Source organism: Petromyzon marinus, chromosome 11 (genome assembly GCF_048934315.1).
Source record: "Petromyzon marinus isolate PM22_M1 ecotype Great Lakes invasive population chromosome 11, UKy_Petmar_22M1.pri1.0, whole genome shotgun sequence".
Lineage (NCBI taxonomy): Eukaryota > Metazoa > Chordata > Hyperoartia > Petromyzontiformes > Petromyzontidae > Petromyzon > Petromyzon marinus.
In genome coordinates, this window is record NC_133677.1 from 14,305,337 (window position 1) to 14,325,482 (window position 20,146).

The following is a 20,146-nucleotide window of genomic DNA, read 5'->3' on the forward strand; positions in this document are numbered from 1 at the left end:
GGACCAAAACTAATAGCACACCCATGGTGCAATTGGCAATTTATACCACCGTCTCACCCGGAATTGGATGATCCCATTTGTTTCTGATTGCAGAAACAGACGGTGGGGCCCATTCCAGTTGCCGTACACAATGTCCACACGGCCATCTTTGTTGAAGTCAGCAAGAGCCACTCCACGACCATGGCAATCGGCGTCGGCCACTCCTGCGTAGTGACACACACACACGCGCGTACGAGCACGGACGCGCACACAGAGCCAGGTTAGACTTGCTCGTGAAAGCAAAGTTACTTAGAAATGCGAGCAAAGCCGGTAGCGCATGTGAAGGGGGCTCTATCGTGGGTAGCACCATGCAGGTTTTTCTCACCTTCTGTCTGATGTTAAATAAAAGTGTCAGTCACTCATTTTAAGCAAATGTAACAACAATTATGGTGCTACATTGGCAGTGGTGTACACAGACTGAAAATATCTACAGCCATCATTGTTAACATTTCTTTGTAATAGAAATAGAAATTTATAGATAGCTAACATTCCAGGCTGTGGTGTGTCTGCAGAGCCGATATTAAAAGGCAAATAAAATATTTTGGCTGACATAGTGAGAGAACACATTTGACTTGTGTTGCCTTGAAAAACTAAGAAATATTGGATAGCTGAATTTTTTTTAATAGTTTATAGATGAATGGTTTCAAATAACAAATACTTGATTGCTAACAGACATTTAAATGGTCAAACATACACGCACACATACACAAATTGACTTAAGTAATAAAAATGAATCATGGTGAAAACGATTGTGTAAGTGTGGCTATGACAAGTCTATTGTCATGTTAAGTCAATTCTTTCAGAGTGTGTTCATTTGCAAATGCATTCCTAGGGGCTGCGGCAGTGTCTCTGAATAATGCGAAGGTTGAAAGAGCAGAATGTCTCATTATTGCCAACCTATACTCGGATCAGCTCGCAGTGTTAAATGTACATGTCATATTTTCTTAACAAACATATGAGCTAGATGTAATCGAACAAAGCTTTACAATTCAAGACTGGACGTACAATTTGCATTAACACCGAGCCGTGCAACGTTGGAATGCCCTCACTCTTGTTAAACATCTTAACGTGATGCATGCGTTGGTGGCCATGAGCAATGGGCCAGCATACGATGGTCTGCCATCGCGGCACTTCTCCGAACGCCTCCTATGGCTACCAGCGATGTTTCCGCAAAGGAGAAGCAGCAGTGAACACAGGCTGCAGGAGAAATAAGTTTCATCCTTCAACTTCTACATTTTTACATATCGGCCATTGGGTGTGCCTTTGACCAAAACACATGGAATGTGCCTTATCCCATCAGTTCTAAAAAGCTAAGCAGATTTGAGCCTGGATAGAACCAGGATGGGTGACCAACACCTATAACGCCGGGTGCGGTAATCTTTGTATGAGCAGCATAGGCATCACAGCAAACTCCATTGTTTTGCACTTCCCCTATTTTCTCCAACCCATGATGACCAGTGTGGTGAAGTATAGTCAAGTAGCACTCGAGACCTGCACAGCACGGGGGGTCGTCATCCAGCAGCGGATTTACAAAAGGGATGTATGAAGAAGTTTTTTCACACGGTACGTAGCTAACAAACTAAACACGAAAAGCAGTTCTAAAGAAATGCGTTTTCAATCTAGATTTTAAAGTGCATAGCTCCATTGGCTTCCTAGTATCGGAAGGCAGAGCAATCCAGATGGCCGCAGAAGCGGATCTTAAAGCGGGCGATGCAGTGACCGTCTTTGTTCGATGGTTAGCCAAAAGCTGTTGCGAGGATGACCGGAGTTTGCATGATGATTTATGCTCCTTGAAGAGATCAACAAGGTATTGTGGTTAATTTGTGCCAAGTACTTTGTATGTAATGAGTGCATGTACAACGTGATACAGGTACAGACAGTCCCCGGGTTACGCAAGGGTTAGATTCCTGAGAACGATCCGTAACCCAAATTTTCCGTATGTCGGAAACAACAATTTTCCCTCCAAAGTCAACGATAAAATCCCATAGCTGGAAATCGTTGTGCCTCCCCTACTGTTTTCTCTCAGTACTGCATCGTGCCGTCCCTTTTCTATCGCTACCTGTATCGTATCGCTGTACATATGCTCTGTGCTTCCTATGATTCTTTAATCGAATATCAACCCTAACACTACCCATAATTAATATCAATTGTTAACAAAAAGCAGTCACTTCCAAATGTTACCGTGCATTCGGCTAGGTCTAGACTGCTCTGATCGCTGTTGGCTGAGACCAATTGTGTAAAAAATAAGTAAATACAGTAAATAACTCATGAAATAAACTTAAAATAAAAAAACTAGCAACAGAAACATTGGAAAAATATATAGTTCTAAGAATTACGTAACGCTACAAAAAAAATTCCATTTACCTTAATCCTAGTGAAGCTCGGGCTCGGTGAAGGTGGCGTTTTGGTGGAGCGAGGCATGTCGCCTTACTCGCTCTGCAGTATTAATCCACAACCTCACAGAGCGGCATTATTTGCGCTTACGTAACTAAAACAAAATTTCCGCATATTGACTTTTTTTACATGATTCATGGAACATTTCCGTAAGGTTGGATTTCCGTAAGTCGGGTCTTCTGTAACCCATGAGACTTACTGTATCAATTAATACATACAGGTTGAATACTCAAGAGAACAGCAGCCCTTTATTTAAATGAGACATTTCAACTCCAGCAAGGAGATCATAGTCATCATCAGTGCGCAATACATCCATGACGGTGCTAGGCTTCCATGGGCCAGGGGAGTGGACAGTCACAGCTCACCTCACAATCTGCCATCTATAGGCCTGTCTACAGACAAGACAAATGAAATAGCATTTTTAAAACGGGGGTGATGATAGGGGGAAGAAAGAGATACATTATTTTTGAGCGGAGAGAGGCGTTGATATGTGGATGTGGATTGGGGATTAGAGTGTCTGTGTGCATGTGCGCGTGCTGTATGTGTATATATGTCTGTACGTGGGGAGGAGTAGTGTAGCGGTTAGCGCGCTGCGCTACGAACCCGGCGACCCGAGTTTGATTCCGGTTTACGGCCAACACCAGTGCCGATCATCTGAACCAGCCCTGGGCCTCCCTAGTGTAATTATAAATGTGTCGTTACCTGATAAAATTAAACGAGACCCAACCAACACCTTGGAACGTAAGACAATGGCAATCATTGCCAGGTTATCAATTCCAAAGGAAGAGCAATACCTGATCAAATCAAGGGCATCAAAACCACCAAGACTTTATGGGCTACGAAAGATTCACAAACCTGATGTCCCATTAAGACCCATAGTTAGTAAAATTGGCTCTGCCACATACAAATTAGCACAATACGTAACGAAACAAATACAGCCCTACAAGGATAGGACCTCTTCGTTTATTAAAAACTCAGAACATCTCGTAAATACAATTAAAGATATTAAGCTTAACCCTAATGATATTCTCGGAAGTTTTGATGTGACTTCTCTGTTCACAAGGGTTCCGGTCAACGAGTCTATTAAATTACTTGATACTGTGATAACGAACACAGGTTTAGCCAAAGATATTCAACGGCTAGCTGGACACTGTCTAAAGAACACCTACTTCTTTTGGAAAGGTGATTTCTATAAACAAAAGGAAGGAGCAGAAATGGGCTCTCCTTTGTCTCCTGTGATTGCGTATTTGTACATTGAAGATTTTTAAGCAAAAGCAATAGATTAAAGTGCACTAAAACCATTCAACACAGTACATAAAATCCGTGATCTGGTTCCATCTGTAAAAGATGCTGTTCCAGACATACAGTACCCGGGTGTTTACAAACTAAAGTGCCTCTGTGGTAGCAGCTACATTGGAGAAACCAAACGACATATCTCGGACCGCATCCGCGAACATAAAGCAGCCTTTAAACACGGTAGAACGAACTCCTCTGCCGTGGCAGATCACTGTTATAATTCAGTGGGCTCACATGACATTGACTTCTCCAAGACGGAGGTTATTTGCAAGCCAACCGGCTACCATGAGAGATTCGTTCATGAGGCCATCCACATATACAAGCACAGAGACAATTTCAACCGAGAAGATGGATTCTGGCTTAGTAACCATTGGAAAGATGTTTTAAACCATTCCGGTTCTTAATTAATTGTATTTTACGGTGACCTTCAGACCGCAGCTCTTTCGCTGGCGTTGCCTCTTAAAGCCTCTCACACCATGGTTAATGGTATAGTTTATAACATGGAGTATAACAGCGCATCGTGGCTGTTTCTCTCCCCCCTCCTCCGCTCCGAGCATGGATGGACTCGTCCATCTGAACGGGGCTCGTCGCTGCCCGTGGTGCTGGCGTTGAGGGGAAGAAACCGCCACCCATTTTTTCGCCATATGGCATTGTAATGTATAACGACTTATTGTTGGTGGCTCAGCTGCTTGGAAAGTATATAGAGTTTATTGATAACATTCATGTAAATTTTGATTTAAAGCTTTCGTGACTGCAGTAATTCATATTCTTAGTTTTTTCGGTAAAGTCACGTTGAAGGGAAACAACAAAATAATAAAATATATATAAAACAATAAAAAATTCTCACGACGTTTCGACCATAACTCAAACGGTCATCTTCAGGTGTGTTGGTTTGCATAAATTTATTTTTAAAAAACTAAAGTGCCTCTGTTGTTTTTGTTGTTTCCCTTCAACATTCATGTAGTTTATATTTTAGTTTTTTATTGGTTTACTATATGGTATTCATTATATAGCGTAGTGTATACCCAGTTGCTTTGTATTAATAGCTCAGCTTATTGAAGAATATATTGAGTACATTTATTATATTCATGTATATTCTTAGTTCTTTCGGTAAAGTCACGTTGAAGGGAAACAATAAAATAATAAAATATATATAAAACAATAACAATTCTCACGACGTTTCGACCATAACACAAACGGTCGTCATCAGGTGTGCCGACACACCTGATGAATTACTGCAGTCACGAAAGCTTCAAATCAAAATTTATATTGATGTAGTTTCCACTTAGTTTTTTTCACATCGGTTTACTGTATGATAGTTGGGTAGTTGCGGTCCTGCAGCGTCCATATACTAAATGCCTCTGTTGATATGTAAACTTTGACTTTAACATAGCTATTTCTGTGACCAGTCACAAGCCAATCCCTCAGGTATTTCAATGCTAAATTATCCTGTTTGATATGTAAACTCCTTTGTCAAGGCGCTTTACTTCTCCCACCTAGCTTAAAAGACGCTGCGAATCTTAGCAGCGTTCATTGAAGCGCTGTCGTCCCGACAGTTCTGTTCCTTCACCTGAAGAAGGTTACTTGTGTTGTGGCCGTAACGTCATGAGAATTTTATTGTCTTATTTTATTTTATACTCATTCTACGTGACTTTACCGAAAGAACCTAAGAAGATGAATCCTTGCAGTCACGAAGCTTTAACTCGAAATAAGACCATCTGCTTGGTTTAGATATGTGGATGACACTATGGTGGTCTGGCCACACGGCAAAGATATACTTAACGAATTTCTAAATCATCTCAACTTGCAAAATTCATCCATCCAGTTCACCATGGAAGTGGAAACTGACATTTCTGAGATATTCTGCTCGGGCGTGGCCGAAATGGTAAATTAACGCACAGCGTTTACCGAAAGAAAATGCACACTGACGCCTATCTGAATACAGAGTCTGTGTTATTGTCCAGATGCCATTATGGTTGTCTGGGTTTAGGCAGACCGGACTCTTTTTTTATCCTCAGGGTGTGGGTGATAGCAAGGTAGAGTGAAGATATTTCCCTGGTATTCTCAATCATATAGGCACTCCTCTTGCGGACATAACAGGCTTTCATGGAGCGTCGGTCCCATTTATTGAGGGGTGTTACCTGGCGTGCTCAAAATTAATTTCGAATCCTTTTTGCCGATGGAGAGAACGTCAAAATTGTGCCAATGTTTAGCTGAAACAAGCTTGACTAATCAAGGTGAGATCACGACAAATGAGGATGAACAGTGAACTTGGGTGTGCAGATGTAAGGACAGTACGGCTCCTCGTGGCCGTGGTTGCTAATTGGCGCGACGGGCACTGACAGGGTCGCGTAAGGATAAGCAAATGACCTAAGTGGTCGTAAATAATAATTGAGACAGGGACAGACAGGCCCAGATGAGGTGAGAGAGTGTTCGGGAAACGAGGCGTGGCCGAGTCGAGCGGATAAAAGCCGGCGTGGCGTGGAGCAGGGCTCTGGGCAGCTGCTGTGGGGGAACCAAGGAACTGTCCTCGCCGCCGCCGTCATCGTCTTGGAGCAGGTCGTCTTCATCATCTTGGATCGAGCACCTTGTAGTCTTGGAAGGCTAGAGTAAATATTGTCTCCGTGACTACTACGCGTCCGCTCCTGTGTAAGCCAGCCAACTACATAGGGAGCGTCGCGTAGAGCCACAGAAGTTACCCAACTGGATATAGTCAACTCGCGGTTACTCATTAAATTATCAGTCGGCAGACTTTATTCACAATAAATATACATATAACTGAACAAGACGGTGTCTCTGAGAGCTACATTACACATAAGTGTGGAAGTTATGGCCATGATTTTGGTGGTCATTGTTTTTTTTTCTGAAGATAATTTTGCAAGGGTATCACAATAGATAAATAGTAGTGGTGAGGTTTAGAAGAACTATACCTCACAGCCATGGTTTGTTTTGATCGTTAGAGTAATTTTTTGTGAGATACCGTGCATAACTCAGTGGAGTATGGGTTAATGGCTTCCGTGCCACCACATATGGGAAAATATATTTTTATGAGGTGACTGAGTGGCTCAGTGGTCAGATACAGCGAGCTGTCACCACTAAAATCCTGGGTGAGAAACCAGGCAGCCCCTTTTGATTAAACCGGTTCTCAAGTGCAGGATGTTGAAGGTTTGAGCCCAGTCATCAAAGGCTGTGTTAAAAAAAACATCATATTAAAATGTGGTGTTTGCCAAAAAAGTGGCTTCCTCCAAATATGAGAACAAATTTTCCTTCAGTGACATATGGACACTCTTTGTAGGGTGTATATATATATATAAAGTGTCCCTAGTTTGGATAAACGAAAAAAAACTATTGAAACAATTTTCAGAAGTAATTCTGTGATGTTATCTGCCGGGGTCATTCTTTAACATGAGGTGGACCAATGCTAGCTGCGAGAATTCCAAAAACGAAAGTGGAATGTCACTGGGTGAAAAAGGGGAGAGAAAAATCACGTACACGGCACAGCCCAGAGAAAATGATTCTTGGCTTGCCGTGTTGTCTCACCCACACACATACGCATGCTGGAAATATGCATTGTGCAGGCCTAATGGGGTCTGATTTCCATAGACCTATTCACATTTATAATACTACTCACTACAACAGGATTAATTAAACTGTCATTATTATCCCATTTTTTTACCAACTCAATACCGTTACAATTCCTCACACTGATACCTCCGAACACCTTGGTGAGACATTTTATTAATCTCTAGAATGAATTTCAAATTTATTCAAACTCTCAAGACTCATTGCACTTCAGTAAGACTGATATTTTCCAACAAATGACAAAATGTACTGCCCTCTGTTCATTGGTACTATAATATGAGCATCAATCCCATTTCTCACATTTTTTTCCAGAATATTTAGGGCTGTATACTCAAAATATATTCTGAATAAAACCAAAACATTCGTCAATAATACTACGTTTCAGCTAAAGGCTCTTCTTCATAGGGGCCAAAGAAACTGAGTGAAAATTATTTGGAGACTGCACTGAACTCATTTCTGCATGGCAAGCTGATAGAACATGTGAAGATAATCTGTCGTCCAGGCGCTAACCAGTCGACAGACTTGCCGAACATCTTCTATCAGCTAACCATGAAGACATATCCAATGCAGTTCGTCACGCTAACCGTGGGACTTATACCCCTAGTGACAGGCTTTGATTTCTGGTGGGAACGAGACCAGAAAGAGGACAGGAAGCCACCTAATTCAAATGGATATTGTTCAGCCAGCAAGAATGTATGAATGAATGCCTCACCACTTGAAATGTAAATTTAGTTCATTCATTAAGATGCCAAATTGCACCATTGGCCCAGGATGCAATGTGGCAGCAGCTTTTGATAATTATACTCAATACACGCTTGACTTTGGGAAGGATTCTTAATGATGTTAAATATCTACTCATGGGCATTTGTTCATATTCCAGTTAAAGACTTCATCGAGAAATATTCTTCAATTAAATATCTATCAAGTATCTGATGTATAGTGCCATCACCAACTATTATTCACTAAATCCTTGCTGTCTCTCGATTTCTTTGCTATGAAGCAGGGATATTGCCAAAACACTTGCCGATTACATACGTATGTTTTTCCTTTTAGGGCAGCGTTACTTAAAAACGTGTTGAGTTTTTTTTTGTTAAGTATGCACCACTACCAATACAGCATCACAGGGGAAAAATATAAATATGAAAAAGACCATATTTTGCCAAAACACTTGGATCATCCCTTCCTCTCAGTGAAAGTAATATAAATCATGGTTATTATTTTTAAATAACTTGTTTTTGCAGGTGATATAATCCCTGAAGAGTCAGCCGTACTCTATTATTGGTTGTCTAAACGAATGCAATGCTTTCATTCAAGGTTATCCATGAATGTGGGCCATGTCGACTTTTTCTCTCAGGAGAAAAAAAGTGATGTGGGTTTGTCTGGCATTGTTTTGTGTGGATTTAAAGTGGACCAACAACAAGTGTCAATTGAGGCCTTGGTGAAGGTAAAAAAAAAGAATGCCCATGTGAATAGTAAAATATATATTTTTTTACATGCTAGAACTAATCACCAAGTTCTGAGTGCATACCCAGATTTAACGTGTAGATATATAATTAATGCAAGATGGCTCGGGTCTGTTGAGGATTTTAACAATGCATGCTTGCTGACTGACAGCATGTGAAATAAATAAATAAAACGCGGACACATTGCCATTTGTTTCCATTGTAGGCTGCCATGTAACCTCAGTGTATCCAATGAAATAGCTTTCAAAATGCATAAAAATTATTTTACTTACAGCAGTAATAAGCTGAAATGGAACTTAATAAACCACAACCAATCACGGGGAGAAACTGATTTTTTTTTTACTTTACAAAGCAATATTAAACAAAGTGTCCATTGATTTAGTATTAGATGCCCGTTATTGCTTTTCCAGGAGCGCGGGCCGGATAAGACAGACGCTCACCCTGTTTGCATCACTGACTAAGCATCGATCAAGTGTGCAGTGCTAACGATGCAAATAATTGTACAAACCACATATATACGCTCACGAGTACATAAATAAATGAAGAAACATGCACGGGGAGGATCTCACATTAATAAATTCAGAATGACATCCAGAAGAAAACAAGTTTCTTTCTTTTTTTTCAAACCGAAGTCTACAACTAAGCGCATTAGTCCCAGAGCTACACGCAGCTCCACCGTTTAACCTGGCTGCCAATACGGTAATGGCGCGGCAAAACCCACGTGCGCGCTGGCCACACTTCTGCTTCGATCTTGGATTCCAATTCCCTGTTTGGTGGGAGGCCGACGTGGGGTGAAACCCACGTGGTGAATATTTCACGGGGGTGGGCAAGGATGTTTCAGGCTGAGATGAGACTCTCTTTAAATACCCAACCGTAAACTAGAAAATACCCCATGAAATTTGACAGCTGATGCCCCCTGCGCCCCCCCCCACCACAACGCCCAAAAAGACAAGTGTGTGGGGAGCGCTCTCAGACGTCACACACAGAGATACGCAAATACCACAAAGATCCCTTCCTATAGCCTGAACAGACTGTTGGGGCAAGTGCTGTTAGCGAGCACCTATGAAGGCCAGAACATACACACACCGGGTGGGTGGCCAGCATCATGCCCAGCAGCCTTTGTCTCCCACGTGGCAATGTTTAGACACTGCACCAGGTACTCATTTGAGGCTGAGTCAACCTAGCGGAGGCCCAAGACCGGTTCAAATAATCTTCACTGATGTTGGCCATGAGCGGGATTTAAACTCGGGCCACCCGGTTCGTAACGTAGCGTGCTAACCCTATACACATAGACCCGCACATACATTACAAAGATCCTTCAAACAGCATTATAGCCTGTTGGGACACGTGCTATTAGCGAGTACCGATTGATACTGCCATGGTTCACAAGGGGTTGGAAAATTAACACCTTTTGTCTCTCCATAGTTATGTATTGCACCAGGTATTCAGTCAATATTTTAAGGCTGAGTCGACCTAAAGGAGGCACAGGGTCGGTTCAAATATTCGCCGCCAAGATTAGCCGTAATCGGGAATCTATCAGAATCTTTATATATCCTGGAGAAATCCGATGAGCTATGAAGCTCTTTTTCACATGTCCATTAGGGACGGGTCAGCTAATTCGTAGAAAGTGTGCTAACCACTATGTTGCCACTTCCCACACATATATACAAACACACATGGATAATACAGGGCTACCTCTGAAATGCCCTCAAGTGAACTTTGGTCCACACAGTACAGGGAAGCACTTTAGCACCCACTTTGCCACTGAGAGCAATGTGATTTGCATGACAGTAACACCAATGTTTTCAATTCTCTGACCTAGAATGTAGAAAAAATTAAGAATCCAAGTTGAATGTGATGGGATTTTGTTCGTGCAGTCATTGGTGAGTAGCCACAAACGATACATTTGTTACACTGCGAAACATTATTTATTAATAAACAGCTACCTTTATTCAAACCCAGGATCTGGGTCCAGGCACTCTGACCTCTGTGCCACCCGGCCTCCTCCAAGCACTTATTTCTGAAGGCATTTCTAAAATGGCCAAATTCATATTCCATGGCAGATTTGTGAGACCTGATATCAATGAGGATGGTAAATCTATATGAGAATTAAATGGTACTTAGTTGTAATTGTGTTAGGGTAAAGGTCTATTGACCTGCATGTTAAAGTCCTCATGCCATAAAATGTATAAAAATTCAAGAGTTCAGCAAATATATTGTTGACGTGGTGTAAAAGGTTGCCAGATATGTTGTTTGGTATAATAAAATCCCATGATTCGTGTATGAAATTGGCTGCGACCTCTTTACAGCCACTTTGTCGCAAAGCACTCTTGATGTGCTCATGGGATTTCCAGAGACTTTTTTTTAAATGGCCCGTCACTTTTGGCGGCCTTTTTATGGGCGTGTTTGATAGGTGGCACATGGTCCTGTGGTTTTATAGCTAAATCTAGTTAATCCTGCGAGGTTGTCTACAAATCCTGTTTCATGGAAGAGTGGTCATGTTGGTGCTGGTATTAGCAGAATTTAACAATAGGTGACAACTCACATCATTGAAGCATAGCCACAGTACCCACCCTCCTTTTAATATATTTCCAATGTTAATACAAAACCCTGTACTCTAAAGCATTCCACCTTTAGTAAAAGTTCATTAATCATATTCAGACCCAGGCTTAACGCAGCTCAGCTTGATAGTTTGTACAAAAACAGCATTAAGCCCAACGTTAATCTCATTTCTATTGTTACACTACCTGATATAGAAAACGCCAACCCATACAGTGAGGGAAAAAAGTATTTGATCCACTGCTGATTTTGTACGTTTGCCCACTGACAAAGAAATAATCAGTCTATAATTTTAATGGTAGGTTTATTTGAATAGTGAGAGACAGAATAACAACAAGAAAATCCAGAAAAACGCATGTCAAAAATTTTAAAAATTGATTTGAATTTTAATGAGGGAAATAAGTATTTGACCCCCTCTCAATCAGAAAGATTTCTGGCTCCCAGGTGTCTTTTATACAGGTAACGAGCTGAGATTAGGAGCACACTCTTAAAGGGAGTGCTCCTAATCTCAGCTTGTTACCTGTATAAAAGACACCTGTCCACAGAAGCAATCAATCAATCAGATTCCAAACTCTCCACCATGGCCAATACCACAGAGCTCTCCAAGGATGTCAGGGACAAGATTGCAGACCTACACAAGGCTGGAATGGGCTACAAGACCATTGCCAAGCAGCTTGGTGAGAAGGTGACAACAGATTATTCGCAAATGGAAGAAACACAAAAGAACTGTCAATCTCCCTCGGCCTGGTGCTCCATGCAAGATCTCACCTCATGGAGTTGCAATGATCATGAGAACGGTGAGGAATCAGCCCAGAGCTACACGGGAGGATCTTGTCAATGATCTCAAGGCAGCTGGGACCATAGTCACCAGGGAAACAATTGGTAACACACTACACCGTGAAGGACTGAAATCCTGCAGCGCCCGCAGGGTCCCACTGCTCAAGAAAGCTCATATACATGCCTGTCTGAAGTTTGCCAATGAACATCTGAATGATTCAGAGGACAACTGGGTGAAGTGTTGTGGTCAGAAGAGACCAAAATGGAGCTCTTGGCATCAACTCAACTCGCCGTTTTTGGAGGAGGAAGAATGCTGCCTATGACCCCAGGAACACCATCCCCACCGTCAAACATGGAGGTGGAAACATTATGCTTTGGGGATGTTTTTCTGCTAAGGGGACAGGACAACTTCACCGCATCAAAGGGACGAGGGAGGGGACCATGTACCGTCAAATCTTGGGTGAGAACCTCCTTCCCTCAGCCAGGGCATTGAAAATGGGTCGTGGATGGGTATTCCAGCATGATATTGACTCAATACACACGGCCAAGGCAACAAAAGAGTGGCTCAAGAAGAAGCACATTAAGGTCCTGGAGTGGCCTAGCCAGTCTCCAGACCTTAATCCCATAGAAAATCTGTGGAGGGAGCTGAAGGTGTGAGTTGCCAAACGTCAGCCTCGAAACCTTAATGACTTGGAGAAGATCTGCAAAGAGGAGTGGGACAAAATCCCTCCTGAGATGTGTGCAAACCTGGTGGCCAACTACAAGAATCGTCTGACCTCTGTGATTGCCAACAAGGGTATTGCCACCAAGTACTAAGTCATGTTTTGCAGAGGGGTCAAATACTTATTTCCCTCATTAAAATGCAAATCAATTTATAACATTTTTGACATGCGTTTTTCCGGATTTTTTTGTTATTCTGTCTCTCACAGTTCAAATACACCTACCATTAAAATTATAGACTGATCATTTGTTTGTCAGTGGGCAAACGTACAAAATCAGCAGGGGATCAAATACTTCTTTCCCTCACTGTAGCTCCTCTTTGACATCTCTAGCAGTCTCTGTGGTAAGCAAACTAAGTACCGATCAGCATTGCTAACACAGAATCCTACATTTCTAGCTCATCGGCTCAACTAATATAACAGTTTTGTACAATGCATAGCATATATTGGTTACATTTAAGATCCCACGTATTGACTCGAACCCAGAAACCGTTAACAGAAGCCATTCCCCTGAAGTGAAAGTTTTCTGTGAGTGTTAACTGGTTACCACTTACGTGTATGTAAATAAAAATGACAAGCTTCCAGACTGTAGATAATGCAAATACTATAAAGATAGACTTTTGTATTTGGGGGGGGGGGGGGGAGGGGGCGCAATAATGCATATATTTTGCACGGCAAGTGAGTGGTGACGTCACATCTGTGATGTCACCCGCATGCAGAAGCGTTAAGCAGTGTGCCTGCTGACGTCACGCATCCCTCCCCCAACCTCCACGTAGGCCGTGTATTAATCCAAGACAAGAATCCAAGTCTCGAGAGAAGCCAGGTAGTAAAGCTAGTATGGTATAGAATACATCCTGGATTGTCAATCCACACAAAGTTGCAGGTCCTCTCAGTCAAAAAATCGCAGTATCTCTTGTCGATACTTGAAAAACATGAACTCTCTTACAACAACAGTCTATCTTGTGTTCAACCAAGTTGGATTATTTGAGAAGCTCACAGATGCCTGAAATATATAGAAACTGTTACAGCAGTAGGATTCTCTGGCAGGTGAAGATGTGTTGGCTGGGTCATATAGCGTGAATGCTCAAAATCAGCTACTGTTTGCTCAGATAGAGGGGCTGAAACGGTACTGTTAAGTTACATAGAAACTAAACTATTTTATTTTGCCAGGCAAGGCCCACGGAGCTATATAGCTTTTTTTCAGAAGCGACCTGACCACAATTGATAGTTCAACGAAGTGGCTTGTCATGTGGACATTTATAACAGCCAAATACTCTAAACGCACATTTCTAAATGCGAGGGAAAAGCCGGAAGACCCAGAGAAAAATCCACGAGACCACGAAATGAACATGCAAACTCCAAATAAAAAGGAATTAGGATCGGGATCGAACCCACAACCCTCCTGTATACCAGGTTGAATAGTAAACATCTTGTCACCAAGGCATCCTAACATAGACAAGAGAACAGATGGGGTAATGTGGTACAGGAAGATTTTTCAGCAGGTGATCTCCTCCGTAAAGGACGTCATGACATATATTACATGCAGTCGTACTATATGGAAAGAGGAAGTTTGTGTGTAGATAATATGGTCTACAAAACAGCACCTTCCTTATTGCCATGGATGCGTTTCACTGAAATGTCAAATTGGTTCATCCTAACGAGAGGTCAGTGGCTATTGATTGCTTCAATGTGCATCGGTAGCTGCAGTGTTTGATTTATAAACCTTTCGGCACCAGGAAACACCAATGTCTTGTATTCCCATTTTAGTTGCTATCTCTAATGGTAATTTCCTACATAGTCATTTCATAGATGTCATTAGGCAAAGCTGATTATAATTTGTATTTCTATAGCTTTTTAATGGCTAGGATTTTTCGCTTAAAGAGCGGCATGGCACATTGGTGAATAGTGCCTACATTCTAGACTTTGTTGTGGTCCAAGCTTTACCAGCCAAGCATTTTATCACCGTTTGTTTATCATCGTGGTATTTTGCATACATGGTAATAATGTCTTGTTGGGATTTGAGTATAATGAAGTGAAAATTAACTTTATTGTTGTTAAAACTATTATTCCTTTGTGTTATGAATGTCAAGTATATATTTACAGCATTCTGCATGTGATATGTGTGGGTTTTCACCCCTTTCGGCTACTGGCAGGTAAGATACATACATGCCTATACATTTGAAATATTCTTATGTTTAAGGGTGTTCCTGTGTACAGAAAAATAACTGCCAAAGATGATAAAGACCAAGAGTTTCATAAACATAGAGGTTGCAGGAGTCGCCAGTGTCTCGGTTGTCTCACTCTCAGGCGTGCAGCCATCTTTACATGAAATCAGGGACGGCTATGCAGAGTCCAAAGCATTTTATGCACCTCCGATTAGGACGGTTGGTAATGTACGGTGCGAAAGAAGTTCAACATACATATACCAAAAGCCTGGTGTTTTTCAGCACGGCAACTGTTGGAGGCTCTTCTCTTCCCCGCATTTTGCCGAGGCCCCCGCAGCACACCAGACGTCAAAGGGGCCAGCTGCTTCAAACATTAGAGCCAAGCCGACTCACCCCTAGTGAAGGCATCTTAACATACCCCAAGGAGTGCCGTCTTACTCACATCCATACAGCGTGCCAAGGAGTTTGAAATACCAACCGGTTTACTGCAATTGGTTTTGACAACTTCCGTGAACTGACCGAGGGACATGGGGGCATGTAAAACGTAAATTTGACAACTCCCTGTTATCTTTTACTTTACATCTGAGAGGAACCATGTAAAATAAAAGCACCCTTTGTGCGCAATTTGACATGGATAAAAGATGGATTAGAATTTGGCGCTAGATGAGCATATTAGCGCTTTCATAAAAAAAATACACCTGCTCCACATTTTTCCTTTGTCCTCGACACAGGATTTATCAATTTAGTTTGGAATTTTTGCAATACGCAAGAATGTAGAAGAGAGCAGCTGTTCTCACTGGCCGTCTGCTTGCCAAGATTTCTTCTCTCATTGCAATATGATTTATGACGCATGGCAGCTGAGTACAGACTATGAGGTACAAGAAATACAGACAATCCATAAGAAAAGCTATCTGATAAATGTACCCTTTTGTGAGCGATTTTCTGGGGGTGAGAGGATTCAGGGTTATGCGAGGGTTTCAGACAGGGAAAAAAAATGATTCCCTATGATTTGCACGCAAGTATGCACAATGTGGGGAGCTTATACGCACTGTGTGTGCAATGCCGCCAATACGAAGATGTGCAGTGTTTTTCAAAAGTTGTTTTTGCCGAGAAGATGTATCACTGGCGTTACATATGGGCTCTCTGTTAGCTTCGTGAAATTTCCACGTTTTTTTTTCACAAATGTTTTGAAAAAGCGAGCAGCAGCAAGCACTGTACTGTACTTGCATTGTTGCTCATGCATTTCACGAGCACCACTATTGACTTTTTAGCTAAATGCAGACAAGACGGCGTGAGCAGTGCAAACGAGAATGTGTTCGTGCAATGCTTTTAATGGCTGGAGAAGAAAGGTGATAACATTCGACCAGTTACACTTGACAGAAGATAAAAGGAGCTCGCATGAAATGCAATTAAGGGGACATCTTTTTTTTTGCAGTGAAAATTCTTCCAATGTGCAAATTATGCTATGAGCCTATAGCTACCACCCATATAAACTGCAAATTAGGAATTCCGCTGTGCTTATTTGTTTCTAAACGCAGCTGCTGGATACACAGTAATGCACAAGCACTGTGTACAATGCTAAACTTTTATGCCATTTTTGTATGTTAATCTTTTTGCTTGTCAAACAATTTATTGCGAATTGACAATATGGATGACTTTAAATCCGACTATTGATCCAACAATCTGAGTTTTACTTTAATCCGTTTCAAATTATTCCGCAACCCAACAACTCTAATGATGAAGATAAATAGGTGCCGAAAGGTGTGTCAAAGAAAGTAGGGTGTCCAGCAACATGGGTTAACAGGAGTCAGGTAGATTATTAAGCAAGTCAAACACAAGCACTGGCGCAGAGGTTAGTGCACTGTGCTATGAGCCCAGCAAACAGGTTTTTTTTTATTCTCCACCACAGGCATTGAGAGTTACCTGAACCACAATACAAGCCCCCCACACCTCCACGAAATAGCACTGACCAGTGGAGTGAAGTATGGTCAAAACAATATACGTGCCCAACACAGCATGGTGAGGTCTTCATCCAGCAGTGTATTGACAAAATGCTGTACATCTACATACATAATCGTAACGAGCTTGCACTGCTTCGGCATGCTACTATACCTAATGCATTTAAAGATTAGACAAGCATGTGAAACTTAATTCAATTCATTTGCATTTCAGTTGATTGAACATTGGTGTGTCTGGCAAATTAACTTATACACATGGGGGCACTTCAATCTTTCCCTTGTTTCGTTCCATGTCTGAGTCACTTTGGCAGCTCACTTGCTGTTTGTGCAGGGCTCTTCTGGTTTGTTGTCAAGAGCAGAATTGCCCTTAATCGCAATGCCCCCCTATCATAATAATGTCAACCACACACCCTAAGGTGCACCTGACACTAATAAAGTTGTACATTTTTACACTGATAGACAAAATGTTCTGGGTAATTTGAGCAAGTTGACAAAAAACAACATCCCTCAAGACTTTTGACAAATTTCATGAACGCCGCCAATTCGGTGCACAGTGCCGAGTTGCCATAATGCTGTCTGACAGCCATGAGCCCGCTGAAACAGCGGTACACACTTAATTAACATATTGCTTTTCATATAGTTTTATATCTACGATGCTCCATCGTCACAGTCATCCTCCTTTGTACGTCAAGAATTACCTTTTTGATCATTTTTACCCAAGACGTTATTTTTCAATTCAGAAAAGCCATTTTTTTCGGGTACAACAAAACGATTCGGAAGGGGCAATAGGGTACAGGAAACAAAGCTAAAGGTGTGGGCCTGAAATGTGTTGCTCTTGCCACTGCTGGTGGAAGGACCGCCACTAGAGGGAGCTCTAGAGAGGGCCTCTTAGAAAAAAAACGCCACTTCTCTTTTGTAGCATCACACTTGTGCAACGCTCCTCCCTCAAAGGTGAGACAAGCCGACTCCTCAGCTGCCTTCGAAACTAAGATGAACACGGATATATTTAGCAAGGTAAACGGCCAATCCCTTGTGCAATAACTATTTTTGCTTCTGTATTTAAGCCAACATAAGTGTTGACAGGTCTTCACTATTTTTGTATATGCAGTATATATTAATTTATAGTGTGTTTACACTAATTGCACCATATTAACTTTGAATGCTTTTATAACTAATGGGAGGATTTTTTTAATTTAAACTGGAAATGCTCCTGTCCTTTGGACGTGACTGTCCATGCTTCTCCAACCAGCCAGTAAAACGTGTTTTTAAATAGAGGCAGTACTCGACTTACGAACACCTAACTTACAAATATCTGCACTTATTAACCAGCTTCCATGAGATGTATTTTTTAAGAATTTTTTTTACATCGACTTAAAAACGCGAATGGCAGTCTATGCATAGGACAATCACTGTTAACTTCCAAAAGAGTGGTGCTCAATGTATACACTACAAAAGCTTGTGTAGGTATCTCACCAGGATGAATAATTTGCAATCTTCCACGTTCCAATCAGTACCACCTGGCGAAAAGGCAACTCAATAACTGGAGGTCGTTGCACAGATTGAATGATGACATGGACACAAACGCAGTGCCGCGGATATTTTACTCCATGCCATTTTGTAAATACAGGGACTCCTCTACTTACGAATGCGTTAGGCTCCAGAGGTTGTTCATAAGGCGATTTGTACCTAAGTCCAACTTTACTCCTGTCGATTCCAAACGTGTTGTATGGCATGTACACTAAACACAGGGAATGGCTTTAAAAGTTGTATAATCTCCTGTAGATGTAGATGCCACGGGTTCTTCACGTTCTGCAGTTGTAGATGCCACTGGTTCTTCATGTTCTGCAGATGTAGATGCCACTGGTTCTTCATGTGGCATCTACTTGACATACGGACAGGTGTGTTCGTATCTCTGAAAGTTAGTAAGTCGAATGTTCGTAAGGAGAGGAGTCACTATATTTTGATTATTTAATTAATGTAGTCACGAATTAACTATGGAATGATGAAGAAAAAAGAATCATGTCATAAGAGGAATGTTTCATATAAATGGCGACATTTTGGGCAATAATGGCCTTTCCTCGTAGCACGTAAATAGAGATGCCAGAGATATAGTGGATTATAAGAACTGCATATTGCACTTAACACCATGGGGCTTGATGATAATGAAACTGTTCAACAAGCTTTCTGATTACCAGTATTTAAATAGGCATATGGAATTACCTTAGAGAAGTTATTGTGTAACAGACAAACCATTCAATAAAGAAATAATATGAATAATCACATTCATATTAAAGTATAAATCTAAAATGTTGCTGGAATATTGCATTGTGGGAAAAATATGTTCTCGTGAGAACAAGGCATCCTCCACCTAACCGTGCATTCCAAGGCCCAATCAGTATCTCAATGTAATGGATTTACAATCAATTAAAACCCGAAATGGTTTATCAAATCCTTCCAATGATTGCTAAGCCAGAATCCAGTAGGCTCACATGACATTGACTTCTCCAAGACAGAGGTTCTTTGCAAGCCATCTGGCTACCATGAAAGATTCGTTCATGAGGCTATCCACATATACAAACACAGAGACAATTTCAACCGGGAAGATGTATTCTGGCTTAGCAATCATTGGAAGGATTTGATAAACCATTTCGGGTCTTAATTGATTGTTCCGCTTACGGTGGCTTTCAGACCGCATCCATTATTTTCGTCTCCCCCCTCCTCTTTTCTGAACATAGATGGACTCGTCCATCTGAATAACTGCCAAATCGCTCTCTGTGGTGCTAACGTTAAAAAAACGCCACTTTTTTCAAATTTTCTTACTATGGTTTTCACACCTGATGATGATTGCTTTGTGTTGCAGTCGAAACGTCGTGAGAATTTTATTGTTTTATATTTTTATTATTTTATTGTTTCCCTTCTACGTGACTTTACCGAAAGAATTTCGATTTAAAGCTTTCGTGACTGCAAGGATTCATCTTCTTTGGTTCTTTCGGTAAAGTCACGTAGAATGAGAATAAAATAATAAATTGATTAAATAAAATAACACAATAATATTCTCACGACGTTTCGGCCACAACACAAGCAGCCTTCATCAGGTGAATGGACGAGACTGTCTGGTAGGACAGCGAAAGAACCAAAGAAGATTTACCGAAAGAACCAAGAATATGAATCCCTGCAGTCACGAAAGCTTTAAA

General features: G+C 41.4%; 1 protein-coding gene across 7 annotated transcripts in view; it reads right to left on the bottom strand.

The window, feature by feature from the left end:
- CRTAC1 (cartilage acidic protein 1) overlaps positions 1-20,146 on the bottom strand; it is a 695,955-nt gene that overhangs the window by 447,081 nt on the left and 228,728 nt on the right. For all 7 annotated transcript variants that reach the window (XM_076066243.1, XM_032952553.2, XM_076066244.1 and 4 more), the window contains exon 7: positions 58-203. In XM_076066243.1, coding sequence (XP_075922358.1) covers positions 58-203 — 146 coding nt within the window. The remainder of the gene's footprint in view (positions 1-57; positions 204-20,146) is intronic.